Raw genomic sequence first — 26,326 nt, 5'->3', positions numbered from 1 at the left:
AGGATATCACATTTCTTGACCTGTATTGTCGAGTAAAATGCTTGCCTTTTGTGCTTGCAGTTTTGTCGGGATAAATTTTTAAAAACATTGGCATATGCACTCCACACCATCGGAGAAGCGAACTGCTACAATAGCGTCGCTGCCCTTTGGCAACTAAATGCTCGAGCAAGCAAGGGTCAATTATGCCAAGTGTTTTACTAAATGACATGGACCAAAAAGTTAAGTCACATGGTAAATTTTAAGCAAAAAGGCAAGGTAAACAAAAAATCTTCTTTCAAATTTCTCGGACAAAACCACACGTAACCGTGCAAACCACAACCACATTACCTTAAGCTGCCTTCAAAAACATCCTTGCTTCATACAAAACGAAAACACTGCAACACACAAAAACACCGCAAGGAAACAGAACTTATGCTCAAGCACACATTCAAGTTCACACACATTAAAGCACACATTCAAACAAGCTGCTTGAAAAGCAGCTCACCTTTATAAGTTAATACATTCCCTTTGGCAGCACATTTTCACGCCCACCCATCCCTGTGCGTCGTTACTCACCTAGGAGTCACATGTCGTGGCAACATGCTTCAAGTGCGTCAAGACCCACTAGTCAGTTGCGCAGCTTTGAATCTTCCTCTTAACACCGGAAAGATGATGCCTCTGCACTTGCGACTGCAAACTACAACTTTTATTTAGTTGCATTGACTTTCATAAAGCTACCACTTCCACACTACAGGAAAGACATCCATTTTCATAACCCTGTACAGGTGTTATATCAGCCACGACCCACATCGCTGCGAACACGTTTGAAACAAGTTTGATATGAAAGTATACTACACCGTAGCGAACGTGTGAAGATTCAAATGTCAGAAAAGATGAGCTTCCTTTGGTCCCTCTTGCTGTACTGTTGCAGTATATGATGACAACAGTACAATATAATAAGAGCACAAAGAAAACGAAACACTCCAGTATTAAGTCGGCCAAACCAGCCACAAAGCAGAAAATAGCACCAACTTTCGTGGACTAATACATCTGATAAACATTAATTAAGTAAGAGACTCAGTGAACTAAAATAACAAAAGTGTGACCATCAGAAGGGTCCCTTTAGTTTTCACAAAGAAAACATGACATCAAACTTAAACATGATTGGTACAAGGACTATTACATAATGAATTATTTGATTGAATTAATTATGAATCAGTTGCTTGGGTTCTATGTGTGCAAAGTGAGTTTCTATGCTTGAAAAGTAACCAGTGCATAGCTGCATGTTTAAAAAAGCTAGCTGAGGATGCGAGAAAAATATTGTGCTACTATTCTACACCTTATAAGGTAGCTGGCACATTATGCTATCATCGCACTGTTCTGCCTGCACGTCCCTATTGGCTTGTTTCGACTAATATTTCTGTCGGTTTCTCCCGTTACCTACATAATAGAAATACATACAAAATTTTACAGCCATTCAAGTTGACATCACCAGTGTGCAGTGACAAGGAGAGATGACTCACATGGCCAATGTGAGAAGAAAAATATCACGAGAGGCAACTGGAGGGAAAAAAAGGGTGCTACAATAAATATTCTCTTCAACAATTCATGCTCAAATGTAAGCATAGAATGGCACTTGTGTGCAGCCAGGGTCAAAAGTTTACGGGACCAGGATCTGAGAAAAAGTAGATTTCCAGCACCAGGGCACGCAGCCTGGATTTCGAATGTGCTATGTATGCTTGCACATGCAACCAACATATCATTGCGCTTTTTTAATGATTACAAGTTAAAACTGGGCTGACATTTGACATTTTTGTGGAAGCCATGTTCTAAAAAACATTTCAACCTTGCCTTTACCAGCTGTGCCGTTGACATTTAGGAACTCCCCAAAACTTGTCTAAATGTTGGGAGTGCATTGTGACCACCCGGGGGCTTTGAGAGGCCACAAGCGTCACTGGGCCCCTTTTGTCGATGCATGGCCTCAACCTCGCATGGCATGTGATCAAAATGGGCAAGCCAGAGAAGCCTCAAACTGGAAGCAATGTTTCAATGAGGAGATTTGTGTTAATTGGGGTCAAGACAAGACTCCTTGTCAAAACAACTGTATCAGCTTGATTGTTGACCACTTCCACGTCTCTCTCCGCCTGTGACCCCGCTGTCCTGCTCGCATGGCAGGAAAGCCAAGGACACTCAAAATAGTCCTTTGAAAGGAGAGGCCAACTTGTACAAATGCTTCCATGCAGTCACAGACAGTGTTTTTCGATTCTGAACCAGCATACAAAAAATTTACGATAATGAATGACACACATTGTTAAAGTAAGAAGTCAGTGTAGTACCAAAGAGTAGCTTCAACTCACATCACCGGATTGTTCCATTTTTTACCAATACAAAGGGTACTAGACAGATCCTGCAATTTTCATTGTTGTGGATGGCTGTAACCCAAAATCACTAATGCATACTATTGCCATTATATTCCCTCACTGGGACAATCTTTCATGCAGCTTGGCTACAATAATCTCGAGCTAGTTTGGCTAACCCCGATTTACAACCTGTCGACTGAAGTCAGTCCAGCCAATTCAACCATCTCCATTGCTGCCATGATAATGTTTGTTGTCAACAGTCCTCGTTGTACCTAAAGAGTGCACTGTGCTCGATTGTTAGGTTCTGCTCATTTTAGTTTTCACCATCATAACTACCGTAACGACTCTTCAAATTGAAAGTCAGTGATAGAAAAGTTCATCAAAGGCAAGATGCTGGCAACATCAAATCGGTACAATTTATGGCTTCAACATTTGGCTTGTGCAGTTGTTGCCTTGATCACCGGGTATTCCAGTGGAAACGACACAGGCAGATTGGCTGTCCATCCACTGGAAGTAGGAAGCCTCTGAACACTGAAGAAAGTTCCACAGAGGGAACTGGCAATGTGTAGTACAATGCCAGCACAAAAGATCCTGTGAGCGTTAATTGCACTTCAAATATTGGGCACTTGCACCAGGCGAGTCTCATTCATTTCTATACACAAACATTCCCAAGCAACATCTTTACAAATTTCATCACAACAGCCAAGACGCTGAACAGATAAATGCGACCACAACATGCCTGTACAGCAGGCTCCCTTTAAATGAGTACTGACCCTAAGAAATGTTTAAATGACCTTTAAAGGACTTTTAAAGGAGAACTGACACAGATTATTAAAGTTGTAGAAACTTTACCCCATGTTGTTCGTGTGTCAAACATGCCATGATTTTACAGCAGGGAGCAAGCATGAAGGGAAACACTGTCATAAAGGGCTCTAAACCACTCTGAGCTCAAAAATTTGTGATATGTAGTGGCAGGTGTGCGACAGTCTACAATGAACATAGAGCTGCAAGAATTGTTTGAGATGGTGCAGTAATAGCAGTGCTGCAAGCACTTACAAACGAGAATGCAGCCGCTGCTGGTTCTCACTCGCTTACACTACCCTCCCCATTGGATCTTTCTCCTCCTCGCCTTGTAGTCTCACCAATCCCATTTAGTGCAGCAAGAGCTACAGGTCGCATCAATGCACCAGAAGAAAAGCTCGTCTATTGTCCGCCCATAATGGCCCTCCGCGTGACTTTCATTCCGAGCTTCCATTCCGACTGAATGGAAGCTTCACAGAACAGTGGTACACGATGGGCGACCACCCCGCCCTTCTCATAAGACACAGCTGGCTCTCATTAAATTGGCACTAACCACCGCAGTCGAACGACCAATTGACAGCTTTTACCCTCGTGACATCACGTGCAGCACACAGCTGGCATCACAATGTGCAAAAAAATTTGTGATATTGAAGAGGATTAATTTGTGAAATTGAGGAGAATCCCGGGGAGGGGCACAGGATTGTTTTTTGAATTAGTAGCTTGTCCATGCCATAAGGAAGCCACAAGGACTGATCCAAGGCATCAAGATGTTACAGCACATCTACCTCCGGGTTATTAAAACTGAAACTAGTTCGTGAAGACAAGTATTATGGTAAATTATATAGGGCACTCTGATGCCTTACGGTATTTTATTTTTGGGGGTTTAAGGAGTTTAAACCTTCATTTAAACAAAAAATGACAAGTTGAAAATGTCATGTCAATGCTCCTTTAAAGCAAACATAAAGGAACAGCAGAAATCTGTTTAGTAGAGTAGTTTGCTGGGCCAGTTGGTGCATGGTGAACGTATAATGGTTTCCAGCAACTACGGACGCGAGCACAAGTAAGTAGAAACGGACAGGACAACGCTGGACACCAATGTTGTCCTGTCCGTTTCTACTTGTGCTCGCGTCCGTACTTGTTGGAAACCGTTATACGTTCAGCAGAAATCTGCTCTTGTCAAAATTTACCTTGATAACTGATCACCAAAACCAAGGTCCCCATTGTGTTCAGCTTAACAGAAAATTCATGTTAGCATAACTTATTTTGAAGGGTATCTGCTACATACAGAGCCTTTAGTCTTTCACACCCCTCTGCTCAGACAGCTTTGGGCTGATCGGCCCAGCGTTCAAACCTTGCCGGTCCACCACAATCACCGGCACTTCAGAGGTTGCCATAGCGCGGTTCATTGTTGGCAGTCCTCCTCTGAGTGCTCGGTGAGCTGTCCTCAAATGTGGGATTCTGATAGGTCAGGTCAGCACCATTCCTGGAACCAGCGTCGGGTTCCGGGTACCCGTTATCGTTGTCGCCTGGCGGTGGAAGGGGAGGTGGTGGTGGCAATCCGGCCGTTGATCCGTTGAAGTCCGAGTCCTCCAACTCCTCGGGTGGAGAAGGTGGAGGTGCCGGAAGCTCGGTGTCGTACGCGCGTTGCTGCACATCGTACACGGGTTGTCGACCAAAGCCGGGGTTACTGTACGTCTCGGAAAAGTCATCCTGGTAGCTGCTCGTCCCTGTGTTTGCCGCTTCTTGCATGTTCTGCAGCTTCCAAAGCTGAATGTTCTCCAGTGCACCAACCAGCACAAGGAAGATGTCGATGATCAGAATGACAACCTGTGCAAACAGCAACCACAAAATATATATCTTAAAGACACGAGGTCACAGGTTCAATTACCGGCCACGGCTGGGGGCAGAATGCAAAAATGTTTGTGTACCGTGCCTTGGGTGCACATTCCAAAGAACCCCATGCACTATGGCAGCCTTGACAGCGTACCATGCACATTTCGGATATTAAACCCTGCAATTTATTTTATATTTTAGTAAAATTGACGAGATTCAAGGAATTCCTAGCAAAAAATTTACCCTTCTACCTGAAAGTGCAAAAGAAAGGCGCAATAGTTTGTGAAGTCATCATCACCATCAGCCTAATTGATATGCACTGCAGGACAAAGGCCTCGCCCAACAATCTCTAAAATTCTTTGTCTTACACTGACTGATTTCATTCCGTGCCGGCAAATTTCCTAATTTCATCACATCTCCTCAGACTGCCTCAGTATTGGCATATTTAGTCAAATAACAACCACTGTATCAAGTAAAAAGACGCTACTAAGATGAAGGAAGGAATTGTAGAAGTAGATTTATTTTTATTTAGTACTAATTGTGAGTGTATAATAATTGTAGGGAAGTGCCTTGTACTTATCTTCATACTGTTAACAAAAGCAAAGGAAAAAATTGGAGGACGCTTAAGCTTCGCCTTCAAGAGTGAAACGCGACAGCGTTCCTGTCGACCCACCAGGGGGTGTAAGACAATGCGCTACGGCGCAGCAATCACTTACGAGGCGCCCAGCATCAGACTTTGCACCCACCAATCACGCGGTGAGCGTCGAGCAACGCAGCGTTCGGCGCGGCAACGAAACGTGCGCCTGAGCAAGCGGAACGAACCAAAGAACTCAGTGTCTCGGAGGGGGAAACGATCTACGCCAGCCAAACGTCGCGATTGACACGGGCAGAGAGATATATAGATAGTGATCTAAAGAAAGGAAGGACGCTTGATTCTGCAACCCGTGAGAGAGCATGGCGAAGCGTCGTCATGGGAGAGGGAGTCGGGGCCGCGACGCGCCTCGAACCGGTCCCTGCACAGCCCCAATGCGCGCGTGGTGCGCCACCTGTCGGGGCAGCGCCGTACATTGAAAGTAGGGGGTCTTCTGTGTTTGCCGCAAGATGGCTCTGCGTATGCGGAAAGCGCAGAAGAAATGTAGCGGAAACGTACTTCGCTACTCGTGTAACTGCAACTTCTGTAAGTTACATGCTCATAATTACCGATATACACCGCAGTATAACTTTCTACGGCACGTTTCCGAGACAACACCGCATTCACTAGAGGCGCTTTTGTACTTCTTTGGAGCATCGAACTCGTGGCTGAGTGGTAGCGTCTCCGCCTCACACTCCGGAGATACTGGTTCTATTCCCACGCAGCCCATGTTGCAAGTTGTTTTTATTTATAAATTGCCTGTCGGGATTTTTCGCTCACGGCCAACGCCGCGGACGCCGACACCGACACCGACGCCGACAATACCGGCTTTTCTGCGACACGAGCTCCTTAACGCTGTCGCGTTAATAAACAGGAGTCAAACCCACAGCCTCCACACAATGCAGGTGGTGCGCTCCCATCAAAGTACAGCTTGATTACAGCTTTGAAAACTTTTAAGTACTTACATAAACGTTTATGCGACCTAGACTTAAGAGCACTAGCCACACCACTTGCTAACATGGCAACGGAAGTGAAACATCCATGGGCATTTCATGTGCTCCGCTATTACACAGAACATCCTCTCAGGGTCAGTCAGCTGGTTCATAGGCCGTGAATTTAAAAGGCTCGACACTAATGAGGTTATAAGCATAGTTTCAGTCAGGCCTTTTGAAATCTTTGCTTCCCTAGCCATGCAAAGTACTGTGGTAGTTGACCATCCATGACTAGAAGACTACAGCTCAGAACGTGAAGAGAAAGAAGGAAAATGCGATGGACACAAGTGCCCTTAATGGTCATGCTTGCAGCAAAGTTCAAGGCAGCACAGCAGTCATGAAATATAAAACACGGCAGATTTGTGCAACCTTGAAGTATTGCAACTCAACTTCCAGAGAAGCGGTTACATTGAAGCACTTGATTACATTAATTTTTCCAAAGACAACTAACGCATGCACTTTAAACTTTGCCTGCATATCACCTCTAACATGCCCTCCCGGTCCTCCCAAATTTAAAGCCACTGGCACAGTCTGCTAGCCCAGGGCCCTGCAAACATTCTGCTCGTTTACCGAAGAGGGAAATAAGGAGTGTTTAGTAATTATCATTAAAGCCGATAATAAATACACACCCTATAAAGAAGGCCAACTGCAATGAATTTTCACTTTCGCTAGATAGATTTTATTTATAGAAAAGACAAACTTTCGCTAGATTTGTTATGAGTAGTATATACCGTTGAAGCAATCTTGGCAAAGCCGCAGCGCTGAAAATTATCTAGTGTTCTTGTTACCAGCTTTAAATAGCCCCCTAAGCAGATGACGTGTGCACCTAGTGGTCAGCGGATACGATACAATCCCTGAACATTGCCTTCGAGATTTCTCAGCGCACCATCGACAGCTGTGGGCACCACCTAATATCGTAGGTCATGTCAAAGATCCACACTGGCTGTCAATGTTTCAGGTGATGTGTCACTTCTGCTGAGCAATAATGGTGTCGTATTTTTCACTTTCAGTATCAAAAACATCTGTTTTTATAATCTTTTCATGGCACATCCACCCGTATCTCAAACAAAAAATTTTCCGCAGAGGCTGCTTTTATCTAAAATACCTGAAACTGGGCTTTTTACACAGTCTAAAATTTTGCTGCACTTGTCCTTTAGCCTATCCGTGTGTCACCCTTAACATGCCCGTCCTCCTTCCTTCCAAATCTAAACTTGCTGCCCGATTTACTTCTGACAGAACAATGAGAAAACGTGAACATTACAAGCTTCAAGTGCGTCAACTCCCACTAAGAGCTTCACTGTAAAAGACAGGAGTGTTCTTTACAATGGCTTTAGTTCTCAGAAGGAATACAGCTGGAACAAAAGTCCATGAGGTGGGCGCGGCACCCTACCTGAATCCAGAATGCCCATCCTTGCTGCACTTCATAGTAGACCGGCTGATCTGTGCCCATGCTGCCAAGGATTACTACAATCACTGCAAGGATCACTGTTGGAGAGAAAAAAGAAACTGTCAGAGGTATTGGCACATACTCACTTACCCTAAATTTAATTTACTCTAACTTTAAAAGGACTGATTCTCCCACAGAGCTTATGACATCCAATATATATACCCTCACACCAATTGAAAGAAAATTCTGCTTTGAGTTTCTCAGCCTGCTTCTTAACTGTAAGTTTGCACTTGAACCTTGTGTCTATTTAACACTGATGCTTACAAATTCTTTCATTTTTAGCATGGTATTTTAGGACGACACTTTAAACGCAAAACGACAAGCACATGCGCGAGAACTTCCAACTAAAGTTTAATGCAAGACATTTTAAATAAACATACAGAGCAACAAAAGTCTAAAAAAAGGAAGAAAAGAAAGAAACCAGCCAATCACATGGTAGCTGGCGCTACTATGTGATTATAAGCTACCAGCTTTTAAGTTCTAATTTTTTGCTCGTACAGAAGTGAGTCAAATAATGTTACTGAACCTTGCTTAACAATTCTTAATAACACCGTTTCTTCTGTATTTTACCTATTGTGTTTACTAGTTATATAATGTGTTCATTTGATTTTATATTTTGTTCCACGATGGTGGCTGCCCTGTTTGTGTGCTGTAGTGGTCTGCTGTACGAAACAAAAATATACCGTGTGCAACAGCAGTCCAACCACAGCCACGCACATACTGTAGTCATGCATTAAATTAAACTCCTAGGGACCTTAACCAAAGCACAGTGACATGGTAACAAATTAACAGTGCAAGCAAAAAAATAAGGGCACAGAAAACAACAGGACCAGCAATTTCTATGTCCCTCGTATCTGTTTGTAATCCTTGTCTTGTGCTCAAACTGTAAACTTGTTACCATGGGTTAGCAACTAGCCCCAAAATTCGCTTTATTGCAGTGATATACAACATATGCCATCGTACATCCAGTGATATCGTATATCCAGTGATACCCAGTGATATCGAATATGTGTCAGGTCAAAACAATGATATAACAAAGACCCAGCTGCTCATGATCAAACAGATAAACAGGCAATCTCCCTCAAATTAACTGACATCATCCAATGCCTGCAAATACATGTCCTAATTTTATCACATCACCTGCGTTTTCACCACTTCACACCACCTCTGCCATTCTCGAATGCATTTCCCAAGCCTTGGCACTCATTCAGTTCTATGTTTTTATTTACCTACAGTGCTTAGTGGCATTACAGTGGGAGGGGAGACATGATTGATCAATACAAGATCAAAAGCAACCAAAGCAATTGCGACAAATAGCAAACCATAAGAACATCACAGTGATGATGCAAATAGTTCATTAGACATACTAGGTATAGCTTCTTTCGGTTGCATGCTTTTATAGACCTAGGAAAAAATTGAGTGAATCTGTTCTATGAGAAATTTCTTTAATCTTAAAATGTAATCCCTCTTATAATCACCGGTTATCTCGTTTGCGCATTACACTGACCACCCAACTCCATTTATTCCTCTTAATCTCAACCGGAATATCAGCTATTTACCCGTTTGCTGCCCAGTCCATATCACTGCCTTCTGAAACATAAAGGTGGTGGTCTAGTTCTTCATTTTATCGCTAACAACCTCTAAATGCTACGGCATTCGGCAATGTGAGCACAAAGTAAATGGACCTATAGACTCACATGCAACAACAGTGACAGTAGTCTTGGCCAAACACAGGAATCGCACATCAAGGCACCCGTCTTCAATGTTTCGAATAGACTGGACCAAGCGTATGACGATGAGCGGTAGAGCTCCGAACAGTATGAGCAGGTGAATGATGGCCAACGCTCCGGCGGCCGTGCTGAGTCCGGTCAGCCTCAGGTACGTGATGGGAGCCTCGCAGTCCTCAAAGAAGAACGGCACGCGCTCGCTGCAGACGTACCACAATCCGAAGTGGCCACGTTCGAGAATGGCTCCTGTGGCAACAAGGACAGGGATAGCACAATGGCGTGTAAGAAGGTTTATTTTTCACAATGAGGATGAAGGGGGTCAAGGACAAAAGCTACAGGGAGCTTGGCCAGCCCTCGAACTCTATATAAGTACAAAGATATAAAGACAAAGATTTTGACAAATAAATCTGTCATAATGACAAGACGTTATTTCTTCAAAAAATACATTTCGCATACATTGGACACATCCAACGTAGTAAATACAGGCATTCATAACATACAAATTCATCATATGAAGCAATATGAAAGATAATGAGCATGGCCGAGGTTGATTCCGACAAAGGAGTAGAGAGTAGAATAGACTGCTTTTATTGTCAAGAGAAAGGTACACTGGGAAGTGGAGAAAAAGCATGTGTGTTTCGGAAGGGTTAGCAAACAGGAAAAGTGGTGAGATAAAAACAATCGAAAGTGAGGGAACATTTTAGTGCTGACGAAAAAGCGGGCTTCTGCCTGAGCACGATGCATGGCCGCCAAGATCATGGGACTACTGAAGTACGTCGACAACGGGCGCGGACGGCCGGTAACTACAGGCAAACTAGAAAACAATGTCTTGTGTAAGCCGCTGTTCGTAGATTATTTTGGCAACATGTCAGCCCACAAACACATTCGCAGACCAATAATTCGGACTCCATGGGAACTGCCTAAAAGTCAGAATAATTAAGAGTCCAAAATATCGGATTTGCAAGAAAATAAACGGCTACTGAGGACTCTGAATAAATGACACACAGACAGACAGACACAGACAGACAGACATACAAAGAACTTCATTTTCTGAATAAACAGAACTCACTTAAACAGTCGTTCCGGATAAACAGAATAATTGCATCAACTTTTGTTGGCCAACCATAGGCACAATGTTAGCAAACTTCAATTAAATGGAACCCATCTTTTTGTGATCTCTGGTTAAATGGAATTTTAATGGAAACCATCTCCTGGCCTGATCAATGTATGGAACAGGAAAAGCCTAACAAACATATTAAATGGTTATGCTATATATAATAAATAAAATTCATTCCATCAGGCAGTCGCGGGGAACTACACATACAAATAAAAAATGACAAAGCTGCAATGGTATTGCAATCAGGCTACCACTGTACCACTTCATTTGCGTCGCCAGAAATAACAGACCTCAGATGATGCCCTTGTTACCTGATCTGAGCAGACGGTTGAAAATATTGCCAGTGAAGTTCGTCACGAAGACTATGATGCTATTGATGAAGACATCTACTGTTCCAGAGTGCGATACTATCTAGAAACTTACGACTGCGCATAATTAGGGCTGCGCATAATTATCAACATTTATTTCCGACATGAACACAACCTTGGCCAAAAGAAGCTGCGATATTCGAAGCAGCACGCTGAAAAGTCCAATTTTTCACCGCAGCGATATCAAAACACTCAGACACTTTTCAAATTAAGTGACTGTTAGATAACTTGGCAACTTTGGCTTGGCTTGTCCCATGCTTTTGGCGCAGCCGGTGACTACTGGACTGACTGGGCTTCACTAGCAGTGGTTTCAAGAGGGCGCTGGCAACATAACCAATGACCATGCCAGCAATATATCAAAACAAAAATATTGCTCTTTCTGCTCAAATCAGTGGCTAAATCAGCATGCGGCCATGCCGCAGAGTCTGAATTATCAAATGGCACACTGTAAGGTGTCAAAAATTTTGGCTGTCCTTACATTCTAATTAAGCCTATGGCGGTGCCATGAATCTGTTTAATTGATTGGCAAATTTATAATGTTTTCCTGAATAATTTGTTCTATCGTGGTCCACTAAGAGACGTAATAAGAGAGTTCTACTGTAAATACCTATTTCCAAATAGCAACTATGTCAGCATTTGCATATTTCACTTGCACTGTCACTCCGCTGTGTGTTTGTTGTACAGCCCTGAAAATTATCAATGTTTGTTGCTTGTAGAGCAGCCGAAGGCCCACTCCAGGACAGGTTTCTATTTGCCGATTTCTCAGACTTTGTAGTCCAAACAGGTCCTAAGTTGGCTAAATTCGTGTACATTCATGGCAGACAGAAAATGCAAAACAAAGACACACAAAAACAAAGAGGCATAGTTTTCACAGCTACACGGCAAGATACCACATTATTTTAAAAATTCTAGTGACAATAACGACCAACCTTGATCAGTCTTTGCAATGTAGGTTCCCCAGTAGGACGGAGGCAGTGAGACCAGCTGCAGGACAATGTTGATGAAGCACAGGATGGCCTGGCATCCCGGCAACGCCACTGCGCCCAGGTTCATGCTGGCACTCCTAAACATCTTACGCCTGCATTTGACACAAATAATGTGGCCTCAATACTACTGACACATATATTTAGACACATACGAAGCCAACAGGCAATGAAGCCAAGAAAAGCAGAGAAGTTAACTCATATTTTTAAACTGAAATGCAGAAATGATCACGGGAAGTGAAAGTAGACGAAAACAAGTACATTATATGAAAAACAGACTTCACACATCTCATGGGCGATACCTAGCACAAGCGGCTAAACACATTAAATGGGTCTCTAAAAGAACTAAAAACTAAATGTGCACATGTAAGTTTCAGTAACCAGATTTTGGGTGTTATGTGCCTCAATTCATTGATTTACGCCAGTACGTTTCGAAACCAGCGAACGTCTGAACTATAATGCAGTTAGAAGTATTTACTGATAGGTAGAAATGAGACATGGAGTTCAATAATTTCAAATGAAACAAAGGTCACTTAATCCTGCTTTTCTAACTGCCATATGCATCAGGATTTCTTATCAAGTAGACAATAATACTGCATCCACTTTTTCCTCCACAACCTTGACTCTGAAGTGACTGCATCATATACTAGAAGCATTTTACTCTATAAAATGTTAGAGACAAGGAAACAAGATTTGCATGAAGCAATATGCATACACACAAAACACACACACTAAAACACAGGTACAAGACAAGAACCTGATGGATGCATACTAGCACTCGCATTCCCTTACGCTACAGTTCTAATTTTAAAATTGTGCATATCCCACGCACTATGGGAATTAATGTTGCGCAAAGCATTTTGCAAGTACCTGGCTACCCGGCATTTCTTGGGCTTTCGCAAAGTGATACCAGGTGGACCAATGTGGTTGTGCAAATTTAGTAATTGTGCCTGTGGATTGCGAGCGTATGTGTGTATGACGACAGGAGCACAACGTCAACCACATCCAAGATGATCTTAGGGTGGCAACGGCATGATTTATACGCCAGCTGTTGAACGCTAGCTTGCAACATGACGGTTGTTGGATTCTACATGTGTAGTGGACGAGCGTGAGAGAAACACTGATTGTGATGTCATCAGCGACCCCGTGTTTCACAATCATACGTGCCTCTGGCTATGCCATGTGGGGTATATTAAAACAACAATGGAATTTCTACTCCAGTGATGGAATGTGAAAACATGATTAACATGGGTGATCATGCATGAATTCAGTACAACACTGCACAACTCGTATGTAGCGTTAGCTACTATGAGGAAAATACTGGGGAAAATGAGCCATTCCCAGAGATAGAGCAATCTAACATGGTGCCTTTAGCGCGAGTTGGCACGACTGAAGATGAGAAAGTTTGAAAGAGTGCGCTGGCTTTGGAACGCAAGAATTGTGCTTGCGATTGTGGTCTAATGATTAGAACATCGGCTGCTGTGCTCGATGGCAAAGGTTCAATTCGAGCATCGGTCACACCTTACTTCCTTTTTATAAAAGTGGGGCAAGACAGTAACTTAATTATCTATTGCAAAGAGCCAAGAATGAGGCAAAGAGTGCTTAAGTTTTGCATTAAAATTACAGGTGGTTATGTTTAAATGGGTCATAGAACTTCCCCATGGTTATTTTTCAAATGTAGACCAGTTAAAATATTAAAAAAACAACGGAATGGAAATTTTATGCACCAAAAATAGGCTAATTAACAGTTCAGCTAAGCAACAAGAAATGTGCAGTCAGCCGCAAAAGTTTACGCGACACGAGTCCCACAGCTGCAGCGGTGGCGTAGAGGTAGAACACCCGCCTCGCGTGCAAGAGGTCCGTGGTTCGAATCCCGGTGCCGCGCAATTTTCCACCGGATTAAAAAAAAAAAAAAAAAATCCGCGTGTTGATAAAATTGCATAAAAACAGGCCTGGAGTGTGGCCTGATGCCGGTGACCAGAACCGGTAACACACTCCCTCACCAGAGCAGGATTGGCCACCCTGGTGCAGTACTTGGCCACAACCTCCTATATGAACACAACAATCAAACCCCGGCCCTCAGTCCCCAGCAGCTGCGAAGCAACTGACCACGGCGGCGGTCAGACCTGCGACGCTGCAGAGGGTGCTAAGAATCCCTGGCTCCGGACAGGCCGCCATTGGAATATGAACCTGGCAACGTTTAACGCAAGAACATTATCTAGTGAGGCGAGTCTAGCAGTGCTATTGGAAGAATTAGAGGGCAGTAAATGGGATATAATAGGGCTCAGTGAAGTTAGGAGGCCAAAAGAAGCATATACAGTGTTAAGGAGCGGGCACGTCCTGTGCTACCGGGGCTTAGCGGAGAGACGAGAACTAGGAGTCGGATTCCTGATTAATAAGAATATAGCTGGTAACATACAGGAATTCTATAGCATTAACGAGAGGGTGGCATGTCTTGTTGTGAAACTTAATAAGAGGTACAAAATGAAGGTTGTACAGGTCTACGCCCCTACATCCAGTCATGATGACCAGGAAGTCGAAAGCTTCTACGAAGACGTGGAATCGGCGATGGGTAGAGTGAAAACAAAATACACTATACTGATGGGCGATTTCAATGCCAAGGTAGGCAAGAAGCATGCTGGAGACAAGGCAGTGGGGGAATATGGCATAGGCACTAGGAATAGCAGGGGGGAGGTATTAGTAGAGTTTGCAGAACAGAATAATATGAGGATAATGAATACCTTCTTCCGCAAGCGGAATAACCGAAAGTGGACATGGAGGAGCCCGAACGGCGAGACTAGAAATGAAATAGATTTCATACTCTGCGCTAACCCTGGCATCATACAAGATGTGGACGTGCTCGGTAAGGTGCGCTGCAGTGACCACAGGATGGTAAGAACTCGAATTAGCCTAGACCTGAGGAGGGAACGGAGGAAACTGGTACATAAGAAGCCGATCAATGAGTTAGCGCTAAGAGGGAAAATAGAGGAATTCCAGATCAAGCTACAGAACAGGTATTCGGCTTTAAGCCACGAAGAGGATCTTAGTGTTGAAGCAATGAACGACAATCTTGTGGGCATCATTAAGGAGTGTGCAATAGAAGTCGGTGGTAACTCCGTTAGACAGGATACCAGTAAGCTATCGCAGGAGACGAAAGATCTGATCAAGAAACGCCAATGTATGAAAGCCTCTAACCCTACAGCTAGAATAGAACTGGCAGAACTTTCGAAGTTAATCAACAAGCGTAAGACAGCTGACATAAGGAAGTATAACATGGATAGAATTGAACAAGCTCTCAGGAACGGAGGAAGCCTAAAAGCAGTGAAGAAGAAACTAGGAATTGGCAAGAATCAGATGTATGCGCTAAGAGACAAAGCCGGCAATATCATTACTAATATGGATGAGATAGTTCAAGTGGCTGAGGAGTTCTATAGAGATTTATACAGTACGAGTGGCACCCACGATGATAATGGAAGAGAGAATAATCTAGAGGAATTCGATATCCCAGAAGTAACGCCGGAAGAAGTAAAGAAAGCCTTGGGAGCTATGCAAAGGGGGAAGGCAGCTGGGGAGGATCAGTTAACGGCAGATTTGCTGAAGGATGGTGGGCAGATTGTTCTAGAAAAACTGGCCAGCCTCTATACGCAATGCCTCAAGACCTCGAGCGTACCGGAATCTTGGAAGAACGCTAACATAATCCTAATCCATAAGAAAGGCGACGCCAAAGACTTGAAAAATTATAGACCGATCAGCTTACTGTCCGTTGCCTACAAAGTATTTACTAAGGTAATTGCAAATAGAATCCGGAACACCTTAGACTTCCGTCAACCAAAGCACCAGGCAGGATTCCGTAAAGGCTACTCAACAATAGATCATATTCACACTATCAATCAGGTGATAGAGAAATGTGCGGAATATAACCAACCATTATATATAGCTTTCATTGATTACGAGAAAGCGTTTGATTCAGTCGAAACCTCAGCAGTCATGGAGGCATTGCGGAATCAGGGTGTAGACGAGCCGTATGTAAAAATACTGAAAGATATCTATAGCGGCTCCACAGCCACTGTACTCCTCCATAAAGAAAGCAACAAAATCCCAATAAAGAAAGGCGTCAGGCAGGGAGATACGATCTCTCCAATGCTATTCACAGCGTGTTTACAGGAGGTATTCAGAGACCTGGATTGGGAAGAATTGGGGATAAGAGTAAATGGAGAATACCTTAGTAACTTGCGCTTCGCTGATGATATTGCCTTGCTTAGTAACTCAGGGGACCAACTGCAATGCATGCTCACTGATCTGGAGAGGCAGAGCAGAAGGGTGGGACTAAAAATGAATCTGCAGAAAACTAAAGTAATGTTTAACAGTCTCGGAAGGGAACAGCAGTTTACGATAGGTAGCAAGGCACTGGAAGTGGTAAGAGAATACATCTACTTAGGACAGGTAGTGACTGCTGATCCAGATCATGAGAGTGAAATAATCAGAAGAATAAGAATGGGCTGGGGTGCGTTTGGCAGGCATTCGCAGATCATGAACAGCAGGTTGCCATTATCCCTTAAGAGAAAAGTGTATAACAGCTGTGTCTTACCAGTACTCACGTACGGGGCAGAAACCTGGAGGCTTACGAAAAGGGTTCTACTTAAATTGAGGACGACGCAACGAGCTATGGAAAGAAAAATGATAGGTGTAACGTTAAGGGATAAGAAAAGAGCAGATTGGGTGAGGGAACAAACGCGCGTTAATGACATCTTAGTTGAAATCAAGAAAAAGAAATGGGCATGGGCAGGACATGTAATGAGGAGGGAAGATAACCGATGGTCATTAAGGGTTACAGACTGGATTCCGAGGGAAGGGAAGCGTAGCAGGGGGCGACAGAAAGTTAGGTGGGCAGATGAGATTAGGAAGTTTGGAGGGTCAACATGGCCACAATTAGTACATGACCGGGGTAGTTGGAGAAGTATGGGAGAGGCCTTTGCCTTGCAGTGGGCGTAATCAGGCTGATGATGATGATGATGATGAGTCCCACAGCATATACGAAGAATTTCTGCTTTTATTTATGCATGGTGATTTTAATATAATATGAGTCACTGTGTAGGCGCCGCAAGGGCCAATACAGATAGAAACTATCAATTCGAGCTACCCATAGTAATGTGCCAAGGCTTCGTGGGAATTCAGCTTTTTCGCAAATCCGGTGTCTCTTAAACTTACGTGTCCGACTGCATCAAGAGATACGAAATTACGGCAATGCGCCGGAGATCATACCCGACTCGTTGAAAGATGAACCGACTCCTTCCTTCTCCGCTCTTGCGCTTCTGTCATCCTGCGGTCACATCGAGAGTGCACGAACCTGCATCGAAAATTATGGGCGTTCACGGTCGCGCACATTTCACATCGAAAAACGAAAAGAAGGCGCAAACAGCACGAACACGCGCTCATCCATACCGCGCTAAGGTCCATATACCACGCGTTCTGTGAGCTCCTACCAAAGTTATTCCAGTACCTCTAATACAGAGGAAGAGATCGTAGGTTCCTTCAAACACTGTCGCGTAAACTTACCATGAGCCGGCACCGACGGGAGTTCCGTCAACGCCAACTCTCCGTCCGAATACGACCACGGTTACCCCACGGACACCCACATGAAAAAGTAGTTTCACTACTAAAGGCTAGCGCCTTCGGCCGACACGATCGCTCTTTAAACTGCCGCTGACGCGCGAGAATCCAACGCCTTCAACACGGAACGCGAGCGCTGACAGCGCGATTTGTCACCCGTGCTCTCACCTCGCATCGCCGAGATGCTCCTGTATCGACCGCTGACGAGCGAAACCAACAAACCTTGCTTTCAAAGTTGTGACCTCCATTCCAGTTCCCCAGTCACAGCCTCCGCTTGTCTTTTCTCGCGCGCGCCAACGGTGCGCAAGTTTGCTGCCAGATGGCGCCACAATCGTTGCCAGCTTTATGCCGGTGCTGCCTACCGTGGGCCTCGGTCTCTGAATCAGTTTCGGTTGTTACTTGCCAAATTTCCCGAAACACGGCGGTAGTTTCCGTACTTCGTCGCAAAATTCAGCGATGATACACCCTGAAAGGTGAATCGGACCGAACGTTACCATATGTGACGGACAACTCGGCAATGTTTCTCTCTAAAACAGTAACATGTGTTTCGGCGTATCAAATTCCTCGCTTCTGCGTTCAATGAACGCCTCTGGACGTCCTTGGGGATACGGAGGGATACAACTCGCCCACCGGCGACTTTAATTGAACGTGAGTGTAGGTTACTGCGATGGCCTCGATGCATTCCAAACGGTATGCGCGACACGACTCGACTACGCGTGTGGCGCTTGCTTGCGTCTCTTGTCGACCGCCGCCAGCGAGAAGGCGACGAATGAATGGTCAAGGGTTTAGGCACAACGCCAAGCACCCAAGTCAAACTTTTTTTTTCTTGTTTTCTGTTGTTTATTTCTTCTCGCGGTGTGCCGAATGGTGTGAGTCAACGGGCTACCAAAAATGCTTGACGAAACGCAGCTGGTGGCGACTGCGGTGTACACTCGATCGCACGTCAACTAAACTGTATTCAGATGACTGTCATATTTGTGAGGCCGAATACGGTGATCAAGGCACGTGCGGTCAATTCCATAATGCTTTTCGTTTGTAAGCGCTGTTTGACGGTGGCGGGCCGCATTCATTCACTATAAGCAAAACTTTGCATCCTTTTTGGGCTTGCATGTCTTGTCCCACAACAATCATCATATCTTGAGCGCCTTTCCTTCCTTTGGAGCTGCGTGCCTGGTACATTCTTGACATCGCATTCTTCACACGAAAGCAGCGAGCACAGAGTCTTCAAAACAGAAAGCTCAAGCAAGGCACATGACGATTATTATAGTTTAGGAACAATTAAGATAAGACTCAAAGAGTACAAACATTTTAAAGAGATGTCCAGCATATAACGAGTGGCTGGCATATTTGATGTTACGAACAGCTACACGTAGCGTAAGATCTTGATGCATCTCTGCTGTGTGCGTCCGAATTTTCTGTAATGTTTACGAATATGGGCTTGTTTCACTATTTTTGTGAACGTTTCGTCAACTCTTACGAAAAATAAATTTCGTTTTGAAAAAGTTTATCCCATCTATCTCCAAACCTTCAGTTTGAAGCCTCATGATGGCGAAAGCTAAGACGCCAGAGGGGTCCTCGCTTCGAGTAAGTTACAGACAAGTTCCTGAAGCAGGCAATACGTACGGGTAAGAGGAATAGTTGCTGAAAAAAAACAACCTTGTGATGAAAAACCTAGCTATGTCTTATAAGTTACAAGTTTCGTTCTGCATTATTATGTGCTGCGTCTAAACTTAAATAATCGTATAATAAACGTCACATGTATCCCACGGGAGGCGCGTGCTCAGTATGAGCTTTTAAAATACGTTTGCTATTTCACCTTCCTCAAATTAAGAGTGAGCGTTTTGATATTGTAGTTGCGTAATTTACTAATACAGCTACTGCGTTAGCTGCTTGACATAACGCGTACTGATTCTCGACAGGAGAGTAGCCAGCGCGGAGCTTTCAATTAAGAAAACGCAAGCAAGACCGATGGCGATCATTCCTGTACGACGACTTAAGATACGCCCCAAAGGCAGTAAACTATTCTTAGAGCGTGTGTCTTCACGGGAACGTTATCCCTCTTCAACAGCCCTCGGACAAAGAGTACGCGGCTTCCATTGTAAGGGCAAGGAAATAAAATATTCACAACGACGACGATTATATTGCACGGGTCAAAATTGCAAACCGAAGGGTGCATCGCGTTACATCACGAGAGAATTGCGGCGAAATTACGCTTAAAAAACCGTAACCTTTTTGAAAGAGTAAAAATGAGGCGAGATTACACCCCACAAGCACGCGTGTATCACCCGCACTTTTCATTGTTCTCAGTTTCCTTTTTTTTTTTTTGCATTTCTCATCGGTGCACTTGTGGATATTATCTACTTCCCCTGTCAATAATTTCATTTTTTAGCGACGCAACTGCGGGCGTTCCTGGCACACAGATGTCCGCTGAATTAAAATTAAGAGACAACAAGACAACAATGAGACGCAACAAGATGTCCGCTGGCGGAAGGCTAGGGATGGTCGAGAACTCTGGAAAAGACCTGCGCACTGCAAGGTGCGCCGTGTTGACGGAAAGATGACTCAAACGCGAATGTTCAACTTCAACCACTTTTGCAACGATGCCCCACGGTGTCAGTTTGGTGGAGAAACAATTCTAGTCACGTGGAGGCCGACCTTTACGTCAAGCTTGGCCTCGGTCGCGTGGGTTCTTCCCCGTGACATCTTCAATTTGTGATGGTGACCCCGGTTTCACGGACGCCATTTGGATATGCAAGCACTCATGCGTCGTCCACATCGACCTTTCTGTGACTTGAAGGCCGTATTACTCACACTGCTTTGTTCACAGAAGCAAAAGAAGAAGTACTTTTTTCTACAGCTCCCTCTTCTTTCAAGCGTCTTTTTTTTTTTTAATCCTAAACGGACTCCGGAGATCAACGTTGAGATAGCGTTGTCTGGCGAAATATTTCAATGCCAATGGCACTCTTCGCATGGTCAGACCAGTTTCCGTCCGGCTATCTAGCTATATATACTATTTGGGCCGATCCCGAAGGTAACGCTGCCTGATTTCCAAGGTTGTGCATTTAGACGCGTTCACCTGGGTATGTGCCATTGGGTAGGAGGCGCGGGATAAGACACTTATTAAATTAAATGACAAGGTACGAGTGACGAGAGCTTCTACTTCTCCTTACCCCGGGGAGTATTGGGTATATGTGTCATAATAAATGGTACGCGGGAGTGGAAAGTATAAACATAGGAAGGCAGTGCGCCGTGCGTGGGCGAAGAGGACACCGACTCTTTGCAAATACCCGCGAGAGAGCCATCATCATCATCGACGCCGACTTGGGAGCGTCGGCAGTGGCGCCTCAAAAAGCGTGGCGCGAGAGTGTGACCCGTGGCCCGTGGCGTGAGCAGTGCGCGAGGTTCGGGGTTCGACGGAAAACAGCTTCCTCGCTGGGCGTCTGGCCCATAGGAGCTATCGCCGCCCGCGCCAATACGCCACACCCAAGTCAACGCTCTCGCCCGCTGGGAGGTTACCTCGCCCCGCTCTTCCGCTGGGCACTGGTCCAGGAGGGCTGGCGGTCCTGAACCGGGGCGGTCGAGCGTTCGGGTGAGCGGCCACAGGGCTACCCCGCCAGCTGTGGACGCGACCCGGTGACTGCGGCCGGCTACCTGAGCCCCGCGAGGCGGTCCGACCCGGCCTTCCGACCCGGCGGTCCGACCCGGCCGTCCAACCCGGCTGTCCAACCCGGCTGTCCGACTCAGCCGTCCGACCCGGCCGTCCGACCTAGCCGTCCTACACGGCTGTCCGGCCGCCGGCCGACATTGCTGTCCGACCCCGCTGGCCAGCATCGGTTTCACGAGGTCTCAGACACGGCGACACACGCTTCCGCCGGAACTGTAGGCCAATCATAATCCACCGATCCATAGATATAGTGCATGTCGTCTATTAGGCATTTTGGGAAACTGTCACGTGTGTGTGCCGTTATCTGTGTTGTGTACGTAAATACAAGTATGATGTGTGTTTGTGCTTTCGCGTGCTGCTTCTCCCTTTTTCTGGAGTGATCCGGCTCGAATAACATCACAATATGCCCCAGTGGCATATACCCAATACCCAAAACGGCCTTTGCCGTTTTTTGAATAGACATCTCTGACGCCAACTTGGGTCACTGTGCGTGTGCCACTGGGTAAGCGCGGACTTCACGGCGGCATCGCCAGGAGGCGCTGCGTGTCCAGAGCGAAGCACGAGAGAGGAGCCAGGCTGTAGCACACGCCTCATACATGACGTGTTTCGGCTATTGGCACGCTTGATAGCCATCGTAGACGAGTTCTGACCGAACGTTTTCTTTTTTTTTTTCAAGGATCGATTCAACGTTTATTTGTTGGAAAAGTGGGGGGCCTGTATTTCACTGTATATATTCGAATATTTGCGCTTTTTTCATTTCAGAAGAAGCTTTTCAATACCATATATATGTTGAGTTTCTGGGCTCTTCTATAACGCAGTGTATTCTGTTTACCAAGGAACTATTAGCTATTGTCCCGATAAGACACTGTCAAAATTTCATGATGTCACGGGGGTATTGCGTGTGTACTTCTAACGTGTGTCTCGTGGATATTTTTTTTTCGCTTTCCTCCACGGCAAAATTCACGGCTCTGGTATTCATATATGTTCTTAACCCACGCCATATCCTTGGAATGATTTTATAGCATCCGGGAAGGCCGGTCTACTTTCAAGATAACTGTTATATTGGTTCTTCTTTCCAGATTACTTGATTCTTCAGGAAGATATTTTCTTATGAATGCGATACCGACAGACGCCCGTAGTTGGTGACAACGTAAACATGCAGTGGCAAATTAATACACCGCCGCTTTCCAACAGCGATAACTTGTACGGATGCTCCAGCCATTTACGCTTGCTCGTTTCCGTGACATCATGCTATCATTCTGAGCCAATCAGAGCTGACAAGATGGCGAATTTGGCAACTCGCAATCGGACAATCTTCTCGCAATCTTGGTAAATTTATTCATCATCATCATATTATTCTTAAATGCTAAGATGATACAGTAATTACATATGTATTTCAATGTACGTTCGTGCCCTTTTTCAAGCATTCTAAAGATTCAGGTGGCTGGTATGTATCTTTGACCAGCTGAGTTCGCACAGAGCTAGGCATAAACGCATAAATGCGCGCTCGTTTTTTTCGAGCCGCTACCATCGAAACACATACACTGTGTTCGGGAATCGAACCCACAGCAGTGTGCTTCGTAGCACTGCACCCGAAAAAGACATTTTGAGGTATAGTCCACATATGGGGACCAGCCAGAAGCCTAGCTATTCGTATGCCATCAGAGCGTACTTTTTTACACATAATTGAAATTATACGAACGATCCTGCGCTAGTCACCGCAAATATCGCCTGCTGTGGCAAAGCGTGCACACACAATTACGCACAAGCGATTAAATAAAAAAAAAACGCCTCGTTTTATGGTGACGTGCGCAAGAGGACCGTCGGATGGTTCGTGAACGCGCGGCTATAGATTTGGCTCGAAACAAAGCTGGGCCCTAGAACGCGGAGAACCCCGAATGCTTGCTTGCCCCGCCCGGACGGGGACCTGCGAAGCTGTTTTCTTATTTCCACTGCATCCCGATTTAGCGCGCCTGGCACACGACGCAGCTCTCACATTCTCTGTTCCCTATATCGAACGAGACAATCTCGCGGGCCGGCAATGTAGAACGACTGCCGGCGCTAACAGTGGGGAATATATGCCAGCGTCTCTGCACTGATTTCGAATCCCCTCCAACCCCTGCCTTACTCTAACGGCGCACCCCAGTCCGGAAAGAAGACTCGACACGCAGTTCGCGCGAGCTGCGTTTCCGGCGACGAGATGCCATCGGCATGCCTAGAGCGACCTTGGCCATGCATGGTCGCACTCTAAGCGCGGCGACAATTATGCCCGAATTCTTGGCACACAAATGAAACACACACTTGGCTATATTTAGTATGGTGAACTAAGTACAATGGGGTATCATCGTCAACCTAATTTTATACGCCGCCCGCCGGACCAAGACCTCCTTTAGCCATCTATGTTTACTATAATTAACCCTGTCTTCGGTGCGCGCATGCTTCATCCTAGATCTGCAGATTTTTCTAATCTCATCACACGATCGATCCACTTCATCATATGCCGCCCTCGACTGCACGTCTACCTTCCCTTCGCATAGTCCATTCGGTTACGCCATAATAAAGACCACCGGCCAGTTACCCGCTCTACGCACCACGTGACCTGTTTCACTTCAGCTACTCTCGATCTCAACACTATAATATCGCTTATTGTCTACACCCGTTTACGTTCTAATGCACGCCGGCGTCTTTGTCTTTTAATGCCATTGCGTATTATTTTCGTTTCATCACTCATTGAGCAGTTCTTAGCTTCTCAAAATTTTTCTTTCTTTTTTAGGGACACGAAAGAGATAATCTAAGTCAGTCTATACGGATTAAGCTTTCTTTTAATACCTTATTTTCGTTGATCATGCGGTAATAGTATGTCTAATCTTTTTTCCTTGACTAGACAAAAGTTAGGTAAACGTTATATTTCCTAAAGTCGCGCCTGGTCGCACCGAAGCCCAGCGCCTATACGCGAGTGCGACCTCACTGATTTCAAAGTTGTATTTGTTTCGTACTCTGGTCAATGTGGCTCAGTAGGTGTTTTTGCATTTCGCTATGTTCAAGCTTTGGATACTTTATTTTAGAACACAGTGTAGCCCATTTTTACAGATAGATGTTACGTCAGCCCTAGCAGACGCCATCAAAATTTGTGACGTCACGGCAAGCTTGTGCTGTAACTTCAAGGTGGCGCCACTACTTCGATATAACGAGCTTCAATATAACGAAGTATTTAACTTTTTCTTTAGAGCACCATCTATTCAGAACCTCAATATATAGTGTATTTATATATAAGTTATTTATATATAAGTGTACTTATAAATGATCTCAATATAACGAAATTGTCGACTTTACCTACTTCGTTATGCCGAGGTTTAACTGTATTTCGTTTCTGCCTTACCAAGTATCTTGATTCCAACGGTAGGAGTGCCCTTTTTTGGTAAATTATTCTTCTACAATACTAACAGATATGCGATCTTTTCTCCCTATAATGTCCCTTTAAAATCCAAGTTTCTGCCCCGTAGGTTGGATACATTAGTTGTATACTGCCTGTCTGTATGGTACATTTGTGTTCGGCTCGATTCTCAAGCTCTCCGGCTGAGTTTGCGCACATTTACCCTGCTTCTGCTCGATCAGTGTGAACGCATACCTTCGAAGAAAAGTTTGCACCAACAGGACAGTAGCACGCGCAGATTTTTCAAAAAGAAAAAGGGAAACGCTTGCAGGACCGATGGCAATTGTTACTGGGGACAATTAAGGTACGCCCCAAAGGGCGTAAACTTTTCTTAAAATGTACCAGCACACTCTAAAAACTGTTTACATGTTTTGGGGGTATCGTTGTACCGCAAAACTAATTGTTACCCGTCTTGCTTGCGTTTCTATTCTTGAAAATTCTGCGCGCGCTAGTTTCCTGTCGAGAATGCTGTGTCATGATGAAAACGCGTACACCGTTCGTGGCGAAGTATCCTGCGCGAAACGTTGAAGGAAAGGCGCGCAAGACAGGTGACAATTATTGTTAGGGGACAACGTATGCTCCAAAGGGTGGAAACTTGGTGAATGCACCATATTAGGATGCACACGCGCTCCACCATAACAACAAAAAAAGGGGAGTCGGAACATGGCATAATCACTTACATCCGTAAGAAGAGCTGCCAGCGCACTCTCTCGTAGATTGAAGTAGACATGAGAAATGACGTCACCCATGAATCGCAATAGATCTGGTACTTTTCGTTTTCCCCGTAGGGTCGCGGCCAAACTGAGTCATATGCGCTGAAGGTCTGACGGGTATGGTCTAGCTCTGTGATACACAGTGGCGCGCTATTACACAGTTTGTACAGTGCAAACGTACACTCTTACGACAAAGCTACACCCTTTGGGGTGTATATTTGCCATCCAACGACAATGGTCGTCTGCCCTGCTTGCGTTTCCTTTCTTGAAGAAAGGAAACCGCTCGCTACTTTCCTGCCGAGAACGCACTGTCATGCTGATAACGCCCATGCGGTTCGTGACTTGCAAGTACCGGGCTCGTAGCGTTCAAATGAAATGCGGACAAGACAGATGACGATTATCGTTGTGTGGCAAGATACGACCCAAAGGGTGTAATTTCGAGTGTCAGAAGACGTCGCCAAGCGCTACTAGCTGTAACAGCCTACAATCACCGAACTCCTCTGTCCACATGTATTACAAAAAGCGACGTAAGTGAAAGTACTCACCGTTTGTATGCTTCCTAGGCTGTGGTCTCCAAACGTGCTTTCCTTTTAAAGAGTTCTGAACAGGAAACGCACCTTGGTCGTTGAGACAATTTTTTTTTTTCGAACACAGATCTACATTGAACT

General features: G+C 44.9%; 1 protein-coding gene across 1 annotated transcript; it reads right to left on the bottom strand.

Moving 5' to 3' along the window:
• Window positions 1-4,228: 4,228 nt before the first annotated feature.
• Window positions 4,229-18,126, bottom strand: LOC126544932 (uncharacterized). The gene is made up of 6 exons (XM_050192483.2): window positions 18,017-18,126; window positions 17,501-17,585; window positions 12,185-12,333; window positions 9,741-10,016; window positions 7,987-8,081; window positions 4,229-4,967 (listed from the first exon to the last, which is right to left on the bottom strand). Exons 3-6 carry the CDS (start codon window positions 12,324-12,326, stop codon window positions 4,521-4,523), a joined length of 960 nt encoding a protein of 319 aa, XP_050048440.1. The 5' UTR covers window positions 12,327-12,333; window positions 17,501-17,585; window positions 18,017-18,126; the 3' UTR covers window positions 4,229-4,520.
• Between the last annotated feature and the right edge of the window lie 8,200 nt (window positions 18,127-26,326).

This window comes from Dermacentor andersoni, chromosome 10 (genome assembly GCF_023375885.2).
Source record: "Dermacentor andersoni chromosome 10, qqDerAnde1_hic_scaffold, whole genome shotgun sequence".
NCBI lineage: Eukaryota > Metazoa > Arthropoda > Arachnida > Ixodida > Ixodidae > Dermacentor > Dermacentor andersoni.
The sequence above is the reverse complement of the archived record's forward strand: the minus strand, read 5'-3'. Positions and strand labels throughout refer to the sequence as shown.

What these genes read in the sequence shown, in the direction of transcription:
- LOC126544932 (XM_050192483.2), bottom strand. Translation starts at nt 12,326, where the DNA reads ATGTTTAGGAGTGCCAGCATGAACCTGGGCGCAGTGGCGTTGCCGGGA. An exon ending in CATTGCAAAGACTGATCAAG is followed by an intron (nt 10,017 to 12,184) that starts GTTGGTCGTTAT and finishes TTGTTGCCACAG; the next exon opens with GAGCCATTCTCGAACGTGGC. An exon ending in GATGGGCATTCTGGATTCAG is followed by an intron (nt 4,968 to 7,986) that starts GTAGGGTGCCGC and finishes CTGTTTGCACAG; the next exon opens with GTTGTCATTCTGATCATCGA.